The sequence below is a fragment of the Mirounga leonina genome, unplaced genomic scaffold, assembly GCF_011800145.1.
Source record: "Mirounga leonina isolate KUSES-001 unplaced genomic scaffold, KU_Mleo_1.0 Mir_376, whole genome shotgun sequence".
Classification (NCBI taxonomy): domain Eukaryota; kingdom Metazoa; phylum Chordata; class Mammalia; order Carnivora; family Phocidae; genus Mirounga; species Mirounga leonina.
Window position 1 is genome coordinate 5,740,851 of NW_023270718.1, and position 19,627 is coordinate 5,760,477.

Below are 19,627 nucleotides of genomic sequence, written 5' to 3' on the forward strand. Positions count from 1 at the left end.
CGCTTAACCATCTGAGCCACCCAGGCGCCCTCTCTCTCTTTTTTATAAAGATTTTTTATTTTTTATTTTTTAAAGATTTTATTTATTTATTTATTTGACAGAGAGAGACACAGTGAGAGAGGAACACAAGCAAAGGGAGTGGGAGAGGGAGAAGCAGGCTTCCCGCGGAGCAGGGAGCCCGACGAGGGGCTGGATCCCAGGACCCTGGAATCATGACCTGAGCCAAAGGCAGACGCTTAACGACTGAGCCACCCAGGCGCCCCATAAAACATTTATTTTATTTATTTTATTTTATTTTATTTTATTTTTTAAAGATTTCATTTATTTATTTGACAGAGAGAGACACAGCGAGAGAGGGAACACAAGCAGGGCGAGTGGGAGAGGGAGAAGCAGGCTTCCCGCAGAGCAAGGAGCCGGATGCGGGGCTCGATCCCAGGACTCCGGGATCATGACCCGAGCCGAAGGCAGATGCTCAACGACTGAGCCACCCAGGCGCCCCAAGATTTTTTATTTTTAAGCAATCTCTACACCTAACATGGGGTTCCAGCTCTCAACCCCGAGATCAGGAGTCGCCTGTTCTTCCAGGCTGAGCCAGCCAGGCGCCCTCCCTCTCTTCCCCACCGTCTCCCTGCTTCCCTTTCCGTCAAGGTCTCTGTCCCCCCTTCTGCATTTCTGTCCTCCTGCTCTGTACGTCTTCCCCCCTCTCCCTGGATGCAGCACTCGGGCGGGCAGGCCGGGCGGGAGGCTCCTGGTGGCAGCGCAGCCCTCTGGCTCCCGCCGCTGCACCTCAGAACTGGGCCCGCGGGAACGGAGTGGCAGTCTGCCTGGCAACCTGTGACGTCACGGAGAGGCTGCCGCCGGGTTGGCTCGACGCTCCCGGGAGGCGGGGCAGTTTCCGGCTCGCAGGGGGTTTTGGAAAAGCGGGTGAGGGGCCAGATGGACAGGAAGAAAATCGGGAGGGACTTGTCTTCACTCAAACCTGCTCCCTCAGCCACAGTTGCTTCCTCTCCCGTCCTCCGCCTTAACCCCAAGCCCCCACACCCTTCTCCCTCTCACACTCACCTCGCCTTCCTCCCCATAACACCTACTGCCCCCCAAAGACCCCTCTCTTCCCCCAATCCCCCCCTTCTGGCCTCCTTCACCTCCCCCCATCCGGCGTCCAGCCACCCCCACCCCCATTCTGAAAGCCACAGGTCCCCCTGCTGGGAAGGGCGCCAACGTCCGGGCAGCCCTCCAGGGCCTTCCCGGTCTCCCCACCCGCCCCTCTGGGGGCACTCGCTCCCTCCCCCGCGTCCGGTGCCCGCCGCGCCCGCTCCGGGAACCGTCGCGGGGAGCCGGCCGGCTCGGTCCCAGGAGGGGCAGCGGCCAATCCGGGGGTCCAGGTGGCAGGGGCCGCAGGCCTTCGGATGTGCTCTCGCCCAGGGGCGGGACTCGAGAGTCCCCGAGCCTCAGTGCCCCTCCTGCTGGCACAGAGACCTCCCCCCACCCCCGCAGCCGTCCTGCCTACGCTGGGAAACCAGACCCTCCCTCGCAGCTCCGGTTTCCCGAAAACTCCTGACTTGCAGATACTAAGAATGGCTTTCTAGACCGTCTTCCCCTTTTGCCCCTACGGCAGAGTTCTGGCTCGGAGCCCTCACCCATTTTAGACCCCAGCCCCTTCCTCTCCCGCCTCCTAGGAGTTAGGAGTCCAGGCCCTCATCCTTCTCCATTTTCCTGGACCCAAGATCTGAGCCCCAGACCCAGAAGTCCAGGCCCTCCTCCCTCAGCGGGAGTCCTCGCCTCCAGCACGCCCTTCCTGGGACCCGGGTGTCTGAACCCCAGGCCACTTCTCCCCAGGGACCTGGCATTCAGCCATCTCTCCTGGTCCAGATGTTATTTCTCACCCTTCAGAACTCACCCCGGGAATGTGGGGCAGCCAGGGAGGGCGGGGAGGCAAGTGTGATGCCTCCCACAGCCTCCTGGGAGTCTCTGGACTCCTTAAAGGGCTCCCTCTGGGGGCCCACCTGTCCTCCCTAGGGCCCTGAGGGACAAGCTGCCTCCGAGGAGCGGAGCGAGCGAGGAGCGAGAGGAGGTCTGCTGCCATGCCTGAGGCAGAACCAGGTGGCTTTCAGGACTGCCCTCCCTGGGGGGAGAGGCGCTCCCCTTTTCTGAATGGGGCTAAGGGCTCCTCTGTAGGTTTGGGAGAATGGGATGTGTTCTCTGTGTGGGGAGGGGTTCCCTTCCTTGTGTGGGGTGGGGGGGTCCCATATCTGTGTTGGGTGGGTGGGTCTCCTTCCCTGTGCAGTGAGGGTGTTCCTTTCTCTGTAGGGATTTGGGGGGGCCCATCTCTGGGTGCAGATGAAGATTCTCTGAATTTGAGTCCTTTTTCTCCATAGGGATGGGAGTGCTGTGTACGTAGACCAGGGAGTCTTTGCATGGTGATTGGGGTCCTCTACCTTTGGGGATGGAGTCCTCTTCATAGGGAGCGGGACGCTTCTCTGAGTGAGGACTGAGTCCTTTCTCTGTAGGGGAGTGGAGTCCTTGTGTGTATAGAGATTAGGGGGTCCTGTCTCTGTGGTGAGGAGAGCTCTTGTTGGTATAAGGAATTCTATAGGAATCTGAGCTTCCCCACGAAGGAATTAGGGGGCCCTCTCCATATAGGGGCCCTTTATGTGCAGTTTGATGCTCTTCTTTGAATGGGACAGGGGCATTTGTTTACATGGGGGTGCTGCTTTCTCCCTCTGAAGAATTGAACAGAAGAGATGCAAGTCCCTGGGAGGGACCCTCCTCCTGGGGTGTCCAGACTGCTGGCATCAGGCCAACCAGGCTGTGGGGTGGGGGTCCAGGCCCTCACTGCAGCTGGGGTGCTGGTGGGCCAGGAGCCAGTAGGCAGGGCAGGTGAAAGATGCTATGGTCAGCACAAGGTGTCCGGTTTCCAGCCCAGGGAAAGAGCTAATTATACCCCCAGGACCCAAAAGGTCAGGGCCTCGTGGCCCGAGTGGATGGGACATGACTTGCCTGGGGCAAGGGGAAACCCAATAGCTCAGACTCTCAGGATTACAGATAAATTTACACATGAAGGGGCAGGACTTCTGGATCTGAGGGAGGAGGGGGCGGGCCTGGACTCCTGGGTTTTGGAAGAGGAGAGCACTGAGCACTTGCTCAACTGAGAACATCTTTTACCTCGCAGTAGCCAAAAAGGCCCCCAAAGGCAAAGAGGCTGCCAAACCAGCTCCCAAGGAAGCCCCCCCTGAGGAGGCTCCTGTAGAGGCCCCCAAAGGTGAGACACTGTTCCTGTGGGATCTGCAGAACCTGGCTCTTCATCCTCCAGGCTCCCCTTGCCTCTCTGCACCCACCCTGCTTTCTCTCCTTTAGTCCTACCTCCAGAGCTAATCCATCCTTCCCCTGCTCACAATCCTCCATGGCTCCCCAGTGCCTCCAGGTTAGAGCCCAGCCCCTCAGCCTGGCCCTCAAGCCCCCGGCAACTGGCTGATTCATCTCCGAGTTCTGCCCAGCTCTGAATGCCACAATCTATCTCCACACCTCTCCTACCCCAAAGCCGCATTCAAACCATCCAGTCCACCTCCCTCCAGTTCACAAATGGGGAAACTGAGGCCCAAAGGGGTGGGGGAGACTGGCCAAGGTCATGCAGCCACCTGGGTGACACATGGTATTTCCCAAGTCAGGAGAAGCCACTTTGCTCCATGCTTTGGCATTTGAGCAGAGGGACCCTCACAGGCTCTAAGCCCCACTCCTTACGTGGCCTGCTGCCCCTTCCCCAGCCTGCCTCAGATCCCCTAATCCTGTCTCCTGAGCAGAAGCCCCACCTGAGGACCAGTCTCCCACTGCTGAGGAGCCCACTGGCATTTTCCTGAAGAAGCCAGACTCTGTGTCGGTGGAGAATGGTGAGGGGGGATGAGGGAGGAGGGGTTGGGGACCAGGACTCCTGGGCCTGAGGGAGGAGGGGCTGGGGGTCTGGACTCCCGGGTCAGATGGAGGAGGGGGCTGGGGACCAGGGCTCCTGGGTCTGAGGGAGGAGAAGCTCACAGTCCTCTCTGTAGAGTCTCATGGTTCTTGTCTGGCCACTCCCTCCCATCCCCCACCGCCCATCCAGGAAAAGACGTGGTGATCTTGGCCAAGGTGAACGGGAAGGAGCTCCCAGGGAAACCCACCGTCAAGTGGTTCAAGGGGAAGTGGCTGGAGCTGGGCAGCAAGAGCGGGGCCCGATTCTCTTTCAAGGAGTCCCACGACTCGGCCAGCAATGTGAGGACCCCGTGGGGACACTAAGGGCATGTGGGCTGGGGATGGAGGTTGTGCAGCCCCCAATTCTCAGAAGGCCTGTTGCCTGAGGCCTGGAGCCCCTGTAGATGGAAAACAGGACCTCTAGGGAGAGAGGCTGTGCGGGGCTGCTTGGTGGAGATTGTGGGGACAGGCTGGGAGAATGTTTGGGTTAGGGCAGGGTGCACTTGACCGGTGTGTGCATTCCCAGAAAGGTCTCAGGGGTCAGGGATGGGGGCCCCCCAGGGGTAAGGGTTGTCCAGTCATGGGAAGAGACAGCTGGCTCCTCCAGTGGAATCAGGGTGAGGACCCAGAGAGGGAGATGTGAGGTGGGCTCTGGGGGGTGTGGGGTGGTGCTGGGGAGCAGTCACCTGCACCCACACCCCTGGTCCCGGCCCCCAGGTGTACACCGTGGAGCTGCACATTGGGAAGGTGGTCCTGGGGGACCGCGGGAGTTACCGCCTTGAGGTCAAAGCCAAGGACTTCTGCGACAGCTGTGCCTTCAACATCGATGTGGAGGGTGTGCTGGAGGGGGTGGGAGGTGGGGAGCAAAGGGTTGTGGGGGGGCAGGGCTGGGGCAGATGTTTCAGTCTGGTGTAGGAGAGCATACAGATGTGGGGGTGAGATTGGGGAGGAGGGAGTAGATGCAGGGGTCAAGGCATTCAAAATTGGGAAAATAGTCCATGGGCTTAGACCATGAGGAGGTGTGGACTTGGGGGTGAGAGGGAGCAGAGTTTTTGGTGCCTACTTGAAGGCTGAGAAGGTGAGTTAAGTAGATCCCAGGGTCACGGTGCACAGGCTTGAGAAGGCAGCCATAAAGGCTTGGGAAGCGAGGGTGTCCAGGTTTAGGGTGAGGGTGCACAAGCTTAGTGGGAGGCTATTGCAGATTTGGGGGAATATGTGTGGACCCCTGAAGGTGTACAGGCTCTGGGGTCTACAGCCCGGGATGTGTGGGGCTTAAATATGGAGGACATAGGGAAGGCGGTTGCCCATGCCTGGGCAGAAGAGCATGCTGGCCCAAGTGTGAGGCGGGACAGGCTACTTGGGAGTGGTGTGGCAGCGAGGGCAACAGGTATCCACGTCCAAGTGACAGGGTGTGCTGATCCAAGACAGGGGGCCTGGGTGGAGCTTGTGCAGGCCTGGAGGGGCACTCTTGGTCTTAGATCAGGCCTTGCCTCCAGCTCACCTTCTGTCCCATCATCTCCTCTCCTCAGTGCCCCGTCAGGATGCCTTTGGGCAGGGTCTAGAAAGCTTCAAGCGTTCGTAAGTGATCCTGGAGCCTGGGAAGAGGTGGAGGGGGCTGCTGGTGTCTGCTGGTGCCGAGGACTATGGGAGTGTCTCCCCTGGGAGGGGGAGCTGTGGGAGAAGGGAGGAGTGGGGAGACACTGAGGTCCTGAGGGCACAGGACCTCTGTGGGGTTCACACACCCTCTCAATGGCCACAGAGGTGAAGGGAAGTCAGAAGATGCGGGTGAGCTGGATTTCAGTGGCCTGTTGAAGAAGAGGTAAGCCTACCCCACCTGGCCTAGAGAGGGGAGATGGGACTCAAAGAGGAGAAGGATGGTGGGTGAGGCCACTGCCAGCTCTGGACTCCCCGTTTCCCCCTCTACAACCTCCTGTGTCTACCCATTCCCCACCCACCTGGCCATCTGTCCATCCACCTAGCCACCATTTACCTACACCTTTACCTACAACCGCACCCACTCAACCATCTGCCGGCCAGTTTACCTACCTACCGACCCTTCAATCCATCATCCTCACAGCCATTTTTCCTGTTCACTTAGGCTCTGATTCACTTGCACATCCCCCTGTTCACCCAGCCAAATACCCATCTATCCATTCTGGGGGGCAGGGGGGGGTCCACCCATCCACTCACCAATCTCATCCATCCATCCAACCAGCTACCTATGTATCCATTGACTAATCTAACCATTCACCTACCTGCCCATTTGCCCATTCATCTGCCCACATATCCATTCATCTACCCGCCATCTTCCCACCTGTCCCTCCACTCGTCTGCCATTACACTCAGCCACCCATTCAGGAACCCATTCATTCATCCGTCACCCACCCACCCCATAATCCCATTTCCTGCCTATGGAGGCACCATCTTCCACCTTTGCATCACCCATCTTGTCTATCATCCATCTTTCTTCCCACCTGTGTATCTGTCTGCACCTGCATCTCTCTCCCAACTGAATCCATTATCCCACGTGCCTACTGAGCCAGGCATTCCTTGATCAACTCTTCACCTCTTTAGTGACACACCCATCCAACCAGATAGCTCTCTCTTTGATTGATCTATATGAAATTGCTGTTCTTTAGGTAAAAATGATTGGATATTGGCAGTTTTATAGTGTTCAACATGAGGCTGGTCCGTTCTCTTGGTTATTCATTATCTGCTGGTCTACCCATCCATTCCTCTACTCATTCATCTATCCCCATAACCAAATCTACAACAATCCCATTACTGATAGATTCATCTCTTTGTCTTTACCCAGACAACCACCTGCCCGGCCATCTCCCCTCAACATATCCAATCAATTGCCTACCCAACCATTTGCCGCCAACTCATCAGTCCATCCACTCACCCAGTTATCCTCCATCTACCCATTCACCTATCTCCATGCCACCCATCCTCCACCTACCCACCCATCCATGGACCCACACATCCATCACCTTAGCCATCCATCAAGCCTTGACCCATGTCTGTATTAATTTCCAACCCAATGCTCTGTACATCATTCCAAATATTAATATGTCCCCTGTTTCCCCACTCATCTCGCCTTTCTTTGTTCCCTTCCTTTCCTTCCTTTCTTCTTTCTAGAGATATACTTACTTTCTCACTCAGCAAACATCTTCTGAAGCCTCCTGTCTGCCAGGCCATGGGTTGAGATCAATCCTGACATTGAGTCATGGATTGGTTTGGGGAGATGGGTCTGGTCCAGCAGGACATAGAAAGAGACCAAGACTGTTTAGTGTTATCAGAGAGAGGGTCCCCCAGGGGCCTTGTGAGAACCCAGAGGGAAGGCAACTCATTGCCTGGGAAGACCAGGAGTGACTCACAGAGGAGGGAGCTTTGGCATAGTTCTGAAGAGGAGTCCAACAGGAAGGGAAAGTAGGGAGAGGTCATCTGGGCAGGGAAACATTTTGTGCAAAGGCTGGGAGGCAGGAGGGGCCTGGAGGATTCAGGAAAGGCAAGTAACATGCTTGGGTGGTTGTGGGGGTGGTGATAACATGGTGGGTGGGGTCATGACTATCAGCTGAACTGCTGGGGCTTCCTCCTGATGGCAGTGGGGGACCCATGGAAGAATTTTGAACAAGGAAAGGGTGGCATCTGATGTGGAAGTTAGGAATACCCTCCTGGGACCATGTGGGGAACAGGCTAGAGGGGAAGAGGCAGGATGGAGGCTAGGAGGTCAGGGAGGAGGCTGAGGCCATGGCCCAGGCAGAGAGGAAAGGGGCACCAGGCCCAGAAAGAGAAAGCGGCACAGCAAGTGGGTGACGGTGGAGGGAGCACTTCACCTTCTAATCCTAACTACCCCTCCACCGCCCCCCGCCCCCCCCCCCCCCGGCGGCCCCTGCCCGCTCTTCCTGCCCTCAGGGAGGTGGTTGAGGAGGAGAAGAAAAAGAAGAAAGATGATGATGACCTAGGCATCCCCCCTGAAATTTGGGAGCTCCTGAAAGGGGCAAAGAAGAGCGAGTATGAGAAGATCGCCTTCCAATATGGCATCACTGACCTCCGGGGCATGCTGAAGCGGCTCAAGAAGGCCAAGGTCGAGGTCAAGAAGAGTGCAGGTCAGCACGGTTCTGAGGGGAGGTGGGCCCTGCTGGGGGATCCCATCGTCATGGATATTGGATGTTTGCATCCTGGACCTATCTCTTGAAGGTCCCAACCTAAGGAGTAATAGAGCCCTGTTGTCATGGGAGGCTTCCTGACATTGACCTTGGAGAGCCCATGGTCTGGGAAGGGAGACGTGGCAGCTCTGGGGGCGGCCAGGGCAGTGAGAACATCTCAGCTCCATGCCCCCTGCATCCCTCAATCTCCAGCCTTCACGAAGAAGCTGGATCCAGCCTACCAAGTGGACAGGGGCAACAAGATCAAGTTGGTGGTGGAAATCAGTGACCCAGACCTTCCCCTTAAGTGGTACAAGAACGGCCAGGAGATCAAACCAAGTAGCAAGTACGTATTGAGGGACAGTCCCTCGGCTGGGGGCGCGGGGGATCTGAGTACCAGAGTGGGCCCAGGTATAAGGCTGACCACTCTTAACCCAGAAAGAGCGCTCCCTCATCCATATGAAAAGTGCAAATACCTCAATAAAAAAAAATTGACAATGGAGCAGCACCTGGCTGGCTCAGTCGGCAAAGCTTGTGACCCTTGATGTCGGGGTCATGAGTTCAAGCCCCAAATTGGGTGTAGAGGTTACTCTTAAAAAAATCTTTAGGGGCACCTGGGTGGCTCAGTTGGTTAAGCGTCTGTCTTTGGCCCAGGGTCCTGGGATCGAGCCCTGAGTTGGGCTCCGTGCTCAGTGGGAAGTCTGCTTCTCCCTCTCCCTCTGCCCCTCCTCCTGCTCATGCTCTCTCTCTCTAATAAATAAATAAAGTCTTTAAAAATAAATAAATAAATAATCTTTTAAAAATTGACAAAGGTAATGAAAATAGGAATTTGGTTGAGAAGAAATCCAAATGGCCAATATGCTGTGGAATACACATTCAACCTTACAAATAACAGCAAAACAATAATAATAATGCAAATAAATCATAGTATTTCTGCTCTCCAAATGGGCAAAGACTTTCCAAAATGATAAAACCCAGTGCTGGGGACGACATAGGAAAATGGGTACACAAATGCTCCTGGCAGGAATGGTACTTGCTAAATCTCTGAAAGGGCACTTCTGAGGGATTTATCCTAAGAGAATTATCATGGTTGTGCATATTTAGCTGTAAGGATGTTCACTAAAGCATTTGCTATTTTAGCAAAAAATGGAAAACAACCAAAATGTATGATTCCTTACTAAAGGAATCTTTAATGTGTAGTCACTAAAAAAGAGATCCTAAAATACATAATATGGGAAGCTGGTCAAGATTAGCAAACAGGAAGAAGCATGGTTCCCATTTCTGCTTCACAAAATGTTAATCTACGTATGTATAGATAAAAAGATTGGAAGGACAGAGGTCAAAATGTTTGCGACAGTTATCTCTTGGATGGGTTCTAGCTTTATTATTTTTTTCTTGGTTGTGTGTGTGTGTGTTTTTTAAGTTATTTATTTATTTAAGTAATCTCTACATGCAATGTGGGACTCTAACTCAGGATCTCCAAGATCAAACGTCAGCATGCTCTTCCTACTTAGCTAGCCAGGCACCCTGGCTGTGTCTTCTAAGTTTCTCATCAGGAGCATGTTGGATAAAATAAAAAGTTAAGTTAGTTAAGGTACAGGTTAAGTTGCTGTAACAGAGTCCCTAGGTTACATTACTTTAAGTGAGAGAGAAATGTGTTTCTAACTGATTGAGGCTGGTAGGTTGGCTCTCTTCCTAGAGATTGTTTGGGGACCCAGGTTCCACATTTTTGGCTGCACCATTTCTTGTGGCATTGTCCTCATCTGCAAGATTGAAGCTGGGTCATGGGTACATCTGTGACTGGCAGACAGGAAGGGGGAAGGAGAGAAGTCCAGAGCAAGCAACTCAAAGGTGAAAATGACCTAGCAGTTATGCATGTTGAATCCACTCACATTCCATAGGCCCAAGTTCAGTGGTGCACCATCCCAGCAGCAAAGGAGGCTGGGAAATGTTGTCCTCTAGGTGGGTACCTATGCGCTACTGCTAAATGGAAGGGAAGGATGGATATGGGGGGGGCAGTTAGGATTTCCGCTGTGGTTACTTAAATACTAGAAATTAGACCATCTGTCTCCTCCCACACAATTTGGCTCTGAGAGGAAGTGACTTCCCTGAGAACTGGTGGGCAGATCTACCCCAGGGCTGGGATCTCCTCCAGGCTCTAGGCTGAGATAAGATTTTTGCACCAGGCACGTGTTTGAGAATGTTGGTAAGAAGCGAATTCTCACCATCAACAAGTGCACATTGGCGGACGATGCTGCTTATGAGGTTGCTGTCAAAGATGAGAAGTGTTTCACCGAGGTCTTTGTCAAAGGTGAGGCTGAGATTTGGGGAGTGGGGCTCTGGAGCGGGTCCTGAAACTACTGATCTCCTGTCCCTCCATGTCTCACAGAACCTCCAGTCCTGATTGTCAAACCCCTTGAGGACCAGCAGGTGTTTGTGGGTGACCGGGTAGAAATGTCAGTGGAGGTGTCAGAAGATGGTGCCCAGGTCATGTGGTAAGTGACTTTTGATCCCTGAGCTCCATACAGGTGCCCACAGCTTCTTTGCCTCAGCTCTGATGTTTATGAGCCCTCTTAGAGATTCTGGAAATTTACCCAGTAGTCACCAGGAGACCTCAGCCTTTCTCTATAAATCCTGACCTTCACCCATGACCTCTTTCTAGAACTTCTGACCTCTACCTATCTCATCTTCTTCCAGGTCCTTTTCCTGATCCCTGCTATTTCAGATTCATTTACTCATCCATTCAACTAACCATCCATCCTTTGGTCCGTCCACTCATGTATCCATCCATGTATTCATCAACCCATCCATCACCCCATCCATCCACCCATCTATCCCATTGGTTCATCTGTCCAATCAACCATTCATCCATCTATCCATCCATCCATCCATCCATCCACCCATCCATCCACTCACCCACTCACCCACCCATCTCCTTATCCATGCATCCATCCCCACATCTATTCACCCATCCAACAGATATTTATTGAGTACCTATTATATGATGGCACTCTTCAATGTATTGGAGATATAATGGGAAGAAAATATATCAACATGTCACCCACCCTCTTATAGTTTATAATCTGGTAAACTTCTGGGGTGTATGTGTAGGAGACAGAGACATGTGTTAGTCACGTCATCACATGAATAAATACAAAAGTTCTATTTTGGCAGGTGTTTCAGAGGAGCACTAACTGAAGCTATAACCACTTTTTAATAGGAAGAAGGGACTCAGGAGGTCAGGGAAGACTTCCTGGAGGAAGTGGCAATGGAGCTGAGATTTGAATGATGAGGAGGTAGAAAAGAAGTGGGAAGGGAGGAGTTTCTCAGGCAGGGAAGTACCATTTAGAGAGGCCACAATACTTGACATCTCTCTGGGACCCCAGGACTCCCTCCATGCCCTGACATCTCCCAATGACCTTTTTGTGTCCCTTGACCTCCAGCCGGGACCTTGCAGCATCTCCCTGTGGCCTGTGACTTCCTGTGACTCGCCATCCCCCCTGTGACCCATCTATTCAAGATGCTTCTGCCAACCTGAATCTCTCCTCCCTCCTGGGACCCTTCTGAGCCCTGACCTCTGCTCAGGACTATCTCTCTGGCCCTCACCCTCTGATATCCAGACCCAGGGCTATGCGGGTCTCTCACTTCTCCCCTTCATGTGCCCTTCACCTAGGATGAAAGATGGTGTGGAAATGACACGGGAGGATTCCTTCAAGGCTCCATACCGCTACAAAAAGGATGGGAAGCGTCACATTCTCATCTACTCGGATGTGACCCTGGAGGATAGGGGTCACTACCAGGTCTTGACCAGTGGAGGCCAGTGTGAGGCCGAGCTCATTGTGGAAGGTACGGGGCCTCCAGGTGGGGCAGGGGTCACACTAGGTCATGCTTCTCCTCACAGCTCAAAATTGCTCAGGCCCTGGGGTGCCTGGCTGGCTCAGCTGGAAGAACGTGTGACTTGATCTGAGGGTCGTGGGTTCGAGCCCCAAGTTGGGGGTAGAGTTTATTAAATAAATAAACTTTAAAAAATTGCTCAGGGGTGCCTGGGTGGCTCAGTTGGTTAAAGTCCAACTCTTGGTTTCAGCTCAGGTCATGATCTCGGGGTCCTGGGATTGAGCCCCGTGTCAGGCTCTGTGCTGAGCACGGAGTCTGCTTGTCCCTCTCCCTCTGCTTCTCCCTCTCTGGCTCTCTTTCTCAGATAAATTAATAAATAAAACCTTAAAAAAAAATTGCTCAGGCCCCAAATCTTGCAGCTGTCCCTGACTCCTCTCTTGGCCTCCCACCCTGCATTCAGTTTACCGGAGAGTCCTGGCAACATCCCGCTCAGAGGATATCCAGGATCTGACCACTCTTCCCCACCTCCGTTGCCCTCACTTGCCCCAGGCCTCCACCCCTCATGCCTGAACGACAGCAGTGGTCACTGGGTGCCCTGTTTTCATGGCCGCCCCCCTCCCCGACTCACACACACCGGCCAGAGTGATCCTTGTAAAATGTAAGTCAGATGGTGGAAACTGAGCACACCCTGCTCTCTAGGGCCCAGGTCACTTTCCTGTTACGTAAGATGTCACCCTCTCTACCAGGGGAAGCTGGCTGAAGGCCACAGGGGACTCCATGCACTGCTTTTGCAAACGCTTGTGAGTCTATAATTCCTTAAATATAAAAAACAAACCCCAAACTAAGGTATTTATGAGCCAAATTAATTATGGTATATCTGTATGTAGCCATAAAAAAAGGACAGTTTGAAATGTACTGATACGGAAGGATTTCTAATATACTGTATTGTTAGGTGAAAAAGCAAATATGTTACAATTTGCAAGGAGGGGAGGAGAGGAAGGGAGGGAGGGAGGGAGGAGAGAAAACATATTTACCTGTTTGCTTTCATAGTGATAGACTAAATGGATAGTGCCCTTGGAGAAGGGAGGATTGGAGTTGGGTAAGTGGGAGATATCCCCTCTACATCTAAATCCATTTCCTTTATTTTTTAAAAAAGATTTTATTTATTTATTTGAGAGAGAGAGAGCACAAGCAGGGGGAGTGGGAAAGGGAGAAGCAGACCCCCGCTGAGTACAGAGGCTTGCAGGGCTCGAGCCCAGGATGCCGGAACCATGTCTTGAGCGGAAGGCAGACGCCTAACCGACTGAGCCACCCAGGCACCCCCATTTCCTTTATTTTTAAACCATGTAAATGCATCATTTTGTTAAAAAAAAAAAAAAAAGTAAGTCAGATCCCAGCCATCTTCGCAACACTCTCTAGTGATTCCTGCCTCGCTGGAGTCTGCTGTGGGGTCCCCAAGGTCTGTGATCTGGCCCCGTCTGCCCCTGCCCATCTCATCTCCTACTACGTCTGCCTCGATCATTGCACGCTGGTCTCCTCACTGTTTCCCACACCAAGCCTGCTCTGCTCCACAGGGCCTCTGCACCTGCTGTTTCCGCTACCTGGGGGACTCTTCTGCATTCTTGCATGGACTCTTCCCTGTCTTCGGGCCCCATCACTCCCTCTTATACACTTATGTGTTTCCCTGTTCACCGACTGTCTCCGCACTAGAATATGAGCTCCACAAGGCCAGTGGATGTTTCTGGGTTGTTCATAGCTATATCCCCAGTGCCTGGAACAGTGCTCGGCACAGAATAGGTGCTTGCAAATATTTGTGGGCTGACTGGAGTTGTGATGGCCCCATATCCTTCTCTCCCTGTCCAGAGAAACAGCTGGAGGTCCTGCAGGACATTGCGGATCTGACAGTGAAGGCCTCGGAACAGGCCGTGTTTAAGTGCGAGGTGTCTGATGAGAAGGTGACAGGCAAGTGGTACAAGAATGGGATCGAGGTGCGGCCCAGCAAGAGGATCACCATCTCCCACGTGGGGAGGTGCGGAATAGACTGTGGAGGTGGCTGGGGGTGGGGCGGGGGGGGGCGTGTGTATCAGTTAGCTATACTGATGGAACAACCATCCCTATACTTAGTGGTTTAAGGGGAAAAGGATGTATTTAATCATGAGTCTGCGGGTTGGTTGGGGGCTGGCTGATCTAGGATGGCCTTTCTCAGGCCTCTGTGGTCAGCTGAAGGTCTGCTCTGCTGGTCTTCTGGGGCTCCGTCAGGACCTCGGCCGGGACACCTGGGCTGCCTCCGCTCTGGTCCATGTGACATCTTATCCGGGCATATGCACGGGGCAGAAGCAGACATCCCGAGAGAGAGCAGAAGCAAACAAGGCCTCTGTGGCCTGGGCTGGGAATGGTCTCCGTGTCACCTCTGCCGTAGTCTCTTGGGCGAAGGAAGCCACAGGCTGCAAGGTCTTATCGCAAGGGGCATGGATACAGGGAGGGGAGAACCTGTGGCCGTATTTGCAAACAGTCTCCTACAAAGTGGGGGAGACATCTAGCTGGAGAAACAAGGGACTGGAATTCAACAGGTAGCACAGGGAAATGTAAGAGAAGCACCTGGTAATCTGTGGGATACGGAGAGCCACCGTGATGCCTGAACACGTGTGCCCCAACACAGTAGTGATTGCATTTCCTGACCATAGCTCTTGGCAGAATGTAGGCTTTCTCCGGGTTCTGTGTAAGGAACCCTGCCTGCCAGTGGTGTCGATAATTCTGAGAATGAATCCTAACGCTTATAGGGCATTTATTATGTGCCAGGGAGATTTTTACTTGCTTTACAAAACCCTGGTGTAGATTGTTATCATGATATCTATTTTATAGATGAAGAAATTGAATGCACAGGGAGCTTAGGTAACTTGCCCAAGGTCACACAGTTAATAAGTGGCAAAGCTGAGATTTGAACCCAGATGATAGTGTTTCAAAACCCAGAATAAAAATGGTGGTCATGGGGGGGGTGGCACCTGGGTGGCTCATTGTGGAAGGCATCTGTCTTTGGCTCAGGTCATGATCTCGGGGTCCTGGGATCGAGCCCCGCCTCGGACTCCACACTCAGTGGGGAGCCTGCTTCTCCCTCTCCCTCTGCCCCTACCCCCGCTCGTGCTCTCTCTCTCAAATTAAAAAAAAAAAAAAAAGAATGGTGGGCATGGGGACGTAGATTGCATTGAAGAGGGTGTTTCTCCGGGCAGCTGTCTGGCTCATTCAGAAAGGTGTGCGACTCTCGATCTCTGGGTTATGACTTTGAGCCCAGATTGAGATGGTAGAGATTACTTAAATGAATAAACTTAAAAAAAAAAAAAAGGTGTTTCTCCATGGTGATCCTCAGAGTGACCCACCTGACCTTTGCCTTGTCTCCCCCAACCCCTTAGGTTCCACAAGCTGGTGATTGATGACGTCCACCCTGAGGATGAGGGAGACTACACATTCGTGCCCGATGGCTATGCCCTGTCCCTCTCGGCCAAGCTCAACTTCCTGGGTGAGGATGCCCCTCTGTGTTCCCCAGGAGCCAAAGCATCCACCTTCCAGACCCCAGGGCCCAGATGCCCTCCTTCAGGATTAGGTTTCCCTAATGTGTATTAGGGGTGACAGCAGGCGTCTGTTGATCTCATGGGAGGTGTCAGATGAGAAGATGGAGGGAGAGAGCACTGTATATTCTGAAGTGTGTCCACCTGGGAGGAAGGGCACTCATGGGCCTGGACCCATCCCCAGCCCCCTAGGTCCCTTGCTAGGTGATGGCAGACCTTCCCTGTAGCCTCTGCGGCAGGAGGGTGGGATAAGCGGTCCACTGGATTTAGAGCTAACAGAGCTGTCTTCTCTGTCCTCCAGAAATCAAGGTGGAGTATGTACCCAAGCAAGGTAAGGACCAGGGGCTGCTGTAGTAAGCTGAGGGTCTGGACTCCTGGGTCTGAGGGAGGAGGGGGCTGGGGGCCAGGACTCCTAGATCTGAGGGAGGAGGGGCTGAGGGTCTGGACTCCTGAGTCTGAGGGAGGAGGGGCTGAGGGTCTGGACTCCTGGGTCTGCGGGAGGAGGGGGCTGAGGGTCTGGATTCCTGGGTCTGAGGGAAGAGGGGCTGGGGGCAGAACTCCAGGGTTTTTATGGCTGTTGGAGCCCAGCTCTTGGGGAACCCAGCTTGCCTTGGTGGGGATTGGGATGACCCAGCTGCCCACTACCAAGTTCCCCAGTATCTCTTCTCTGCCACTAGAACCACCAAAGATCCACCTGGACTGCTCAGGGAAGACCTCAGAGAATTCGATTGTGGTTGTGGCTGGAAACAAGTTGAGGCTTGATGTGTCCATCACCGGGGAGCCTCGTCCTGTTGCCACCTGGCTGAAGGGAGATGAGGTATGGTGGGGCTCCCCCCTGTGCCCTGACTTCTCTCTCTCAGCTCTGCTGGGCAACTTTAGGCAAGTGGCTTCCCCTCTCTGAGCTTCAGTTTCATTGTCTGTAAAATGAGAATGATGATCCTTCTTCATAGGGTTGTTTTGAAGACTGGAGATTATATTTATCTATCACATGGTACTGGGCCTGCCACATGGTGGGTGCTCCATCCATCCATCCATCCATCCATCCATTAATCCATTAATCAGTCAGTCAGCCACCCAATCCAGCTATCCACAACTCAACCATCCACCCATCTTTCCATTCATAAACTTAGTGATTACTTAGTTCATCCGGCCATCTTCTCATCCAGTAATTAATCCATCTGTCCATTTATCCATCAAACAATCCAGTTACCCATCCATCCATCCATCCAACAAATATTTTTATCTTATATGTTCCAGGCCCTGGACAGTTCAATTTTTCTTCCCTTCTCTGGTCTTCAGAGTCCTAGTCTGTAAAATGGATAGACTTGACTCAATCTTCATTCATTCCTTCAGTCAGCAAACACACCCCCTGAGGCTTCCTCTGTGCAGGGCTCTGTGTATAGCACTGAGGATACCAACATGAGGAGCCTTCACTGTTGGAGGGAGGTAGAGCGTGCCCAAGCAGTCACAGTCCAGGGCGACCAGGGCTGAGATAAAAGGGGGTACTGGAAACTATGAGACTTCAGGGGGTAGGGCCATCACTTTCAGCTGGGGGCTTCCAAGATGGCTTTCCAGAAAAGGCCACTTCTAGGTGAGTCCTAAAGGATGAGTAAGAGTAGAACAAATAGAGGAGCGGGTGAGGGCATTGCATGCCAAATCTTGGGGGATTTTAATTAAGGGTGGTGTTTGGAGGACAAGGAGGGCAGCAGGGAAGAATGGTGAGGCTGGATATAGATCCAACCGGTCCTCTTGCACTAGGTCCAAGGCCTTGTGTTGTGTGGTGATGGGGAGCTGCTGGAGAATTTTGAGCAGTGGAGGGCGGAGGCAGGTCTGGGCTTGGGGAGAGATGGAGCAAGGCCATCCCGTGGCTGTGTCCAGGTGTTCACGGCCACCGAAGGCAGGATCCGCATCGAGAATCAGACAGACACCAGCAGCTTCTTGATCGAGGGTGCCGATCGAGCGGATGAGGGCCGCTACACCATCAAGGTCACCAACCCCGTGGGCGAGGATGTGGCTTCCATCTTCGTGAGGGTTGTGGGTAAGCAGAGGGAGCTGAGGGAGAGCGAGGGGTGGTTCCCTGAGGACCTGAGGGACCCCCTGACCATCTTGCCTCCCACAGATGTCCCAGACCCCCCGGAGGCTGTGCGTGTCACCTCTGTTGGAGAGGATTGGGCCATTCTTGTCTGGGAGCCACCCAAGTATGACGGGGGGCAGCCAGTCACTGGTGAGTGCTCGTGTGCCAGAATCCCCATGACCTCTGACCTCTCTTACTCCCCCAGCTCCCCGCCACCCCAGCGATCCCTTGGCCTCTAAGAGTTATTAGCATCCTTGGTGATCTGCCTCTGAGATCTGTTTTCCATCTTTGATATCTTGCAATTCCTTTGGTCTTCCCTCTCATTCTTTGCTTCCCAACAACCTGGGCATCTTCACTTTGGTCAACAGCCTAGGGTTTTCTGTGATCCCTGACTCCTGATTCATGACTCATGACCGTTCCTGATCCCCAACCCCATGATTGGTGACTGCTGACTACTCCATGATCCTGAGACCAACCCAAGATTCATGGCCTCAGACCTCTCTGGGTCATGTGAACTTGTGATGGCTTCTCACTGCTCCAACTGACTTGTGACCCTATAACCTCCCCATGAGCACTCATTTCTCTCTGTTGTGGTGGGGGGGGGGCACCAGGTTACCTCCTGGAACGGAAGAAGAAGGGCTCTCAGCGCTGGATGAAGCTGAACTTTGAGGTCTTTACGGAGACGACCTATGAGTCCACCAAGATGATTGAGGGCATCCTCTATGAGATGCGGGTCTTTGCTGTCAATGCCATCGGCATTTCCCAGCCCAGCATGAAGACCAGGCCCTTCATGCCTATTGGTGATGCTCCTCTGCACCCTCCCCAAACCCCTGTCCACCTCCGACCCCTGCCCTGCCTGTTGCTGATCTCTGACCCTACACCTGGCCTTTGACCCTCCAGCCCTAACCAACCTCCTAACCTCTTACTGACCCAGCACATTAGTCACCAATCTCTATGATCCTAGACTCTGTGCTGTTGCCCAAATACCTCATGGGCCTCTGACCTACCAGGCTAACACTTTTCCCTGCTCCTGGAGACCTCACTGTCCCTTGACGTATCTTGTTTTAATGACTCATGATGACACGTCCTGGCTCACTGACCTCTGGCCCACCATATTTCTCCCTTTCCTGGTCAGTGACTCCAGCTCTGATCCCTGCCCCTCCCTGTGACCGCCAACCCCTCATTTACCTCCACTTCCCCTTTCCCTGGATTCTTACAGCGCCCACGAGTGAACCCTTGCACCTGACGGTGGAAGACGTGACAGACACCACCACCACTCTCAAGTGGAGGCCCCCAAATAGGATTGGGGCAGGCGGCATCGATGGGTACCTGGTGGAGTACTGCCTGGAGGGCTGTGAGTGGCCCCATCAGGCCTGGGGTGGGGGCGCGGTGGCTCACACAGAGCCCTGGTTGGGGGTATAATCCATGGGACTGCAAACAGGGCAGTGCAGGAGAGCTCTCTGATGGGGTGGGCTGCCCTGGTTCTGTGTCTATATTTTACTTGCATGAATCCCTGAATGGGGTGGCTCAAGCTAGGCCCCCATTGACCAGCTTGTCCTCTCTCCCTCCCTCTCTCCCTCCCATCCTCCTTCCTCTATACACATCTTCCATACAGTAATAGCTTTTCATCCATCCATCCATCCATCATTCCTGTATTTATCTACCACCTATATTCCTTTTTTCTCTCATCCATCCGTCCATCCATCCACCCACCCATCTGTCCTTCCTTCCTTCCTTCCTTCCTTCCTTCCTTCCCTCCCTCCTTCCTGCTTTCTTCCCATCCATTTGCCCACCATTGGTCATCCATCCAACCATCTGTAATCCATCAGAAAATCTTTTGGCTCAACCAACTATCCATCTATCCTGTAACATGTTTTCCATCCGTATATTTATCTCTTCATTACCATCTTTCTTCTCTCTTCCCTCCCTCCCTTCCACCCTCCTTTCCTTTCCATTCATCCATTTCCCTATATAAACATCTAACCATCTGTCTGCTGTCTCTCCATCTTTCTGTGTATCCATCCATCCATCCATCCATCCATCCATCCATCCATCCATCCATC

The 19,627-nt window shown here is 53.2% G+C and overlaps 1 protein-coding gene across 2 annotated transcripts in view; it reads left to right on the forward strand.

Moving 5' to 3' along the window:
* Positions 1 to 1,996: 1,996 nt before the first annotated feature.
* The window catches only part of MYBPC2 (myosin binding protein C2), a 23,710-nt gene continuing 6,079 nt past the window's right edge, over positions 1,997 to 19,627 (forward strand). For both annotated transcript variants that reach the window (XR_004675957.1, XM_034986975.1), the window contains exons 1-20: positions 1,997 to 2,100; positions 3,170 to 3,259; positions 3,798 to 3,884; positions 4,094 to 4,242; positions 4,660 to 4,777; positions 5,472 to 5,520; positions 5,702 to 5,761; positions 7,861 to 8,054; positions 8,307 to 8,439; positions 10,280 to 10,404; positions 10,483 to 10,588; positions 11,767 to 11,939; positions 13,791 to 13,956; positions 15,335 to 15,441; positions 15,792 to 15,821; positions 16,168 to 16,307; positions 17,369 to 17,528; positions 17,610 to 17,714; positions 18,176 to 18,364; positions 18,784 to 18,918. Coding sequence is in view for 1 of the 2 variants with exons in the window: in XM_034986975.1 (XP_034842866.1) it covers positions 2,082 to 2,100; positions 3,170 to 3,259; positions 3,798 to 3,884; positions 4,094 to 4,242; positions 4,660 to 4,777; positions 5,472 to 5,520; positions 5,702 to 5,761; positions 7,861 to 8,054; positions 8,307 to 8,439; positions 10,280 to 10,404; positions 10,483 to 10,588; positions 11,767 to 11,939; positions 13,791 to 13,956; positions 15,335 to 15,441; positions 15,792 to 15,821; positions 16,168 to 16,307; positions 17,369 to 17,528; positions 17,610 to 17,714; positions 18,176 to 18,364; positions 18,784 to 18,918 (2,335 nt within the window). In the remaining variant the exon portion in view is untranslated. The remainder of the gene's footprint in view (positions 2,101 to 3,169; positions 3,260 to 3,797; positions 3,885 to 4,093; positions 4,243 to 4,659; positions 4,778 to 5,471; positions 5,521 to 5,701; positions 5,762 to 7,860; positions 8,055 to 8,306; positions 8,440 to 10,279; positions 10,405 to 10,482; positions 10,589 to 11,766; positions 11,940 to 13,790; positions 13,957 to 15,334; positions 15,442 to 15,791; positions 15,822 to 16,167; positions 16,308 to 17,368; positions 17,529 to 17,609; positions 17,715 to 18,175; positions 18,365 to 18,783; positions 18,919 to 19,627) is intronic.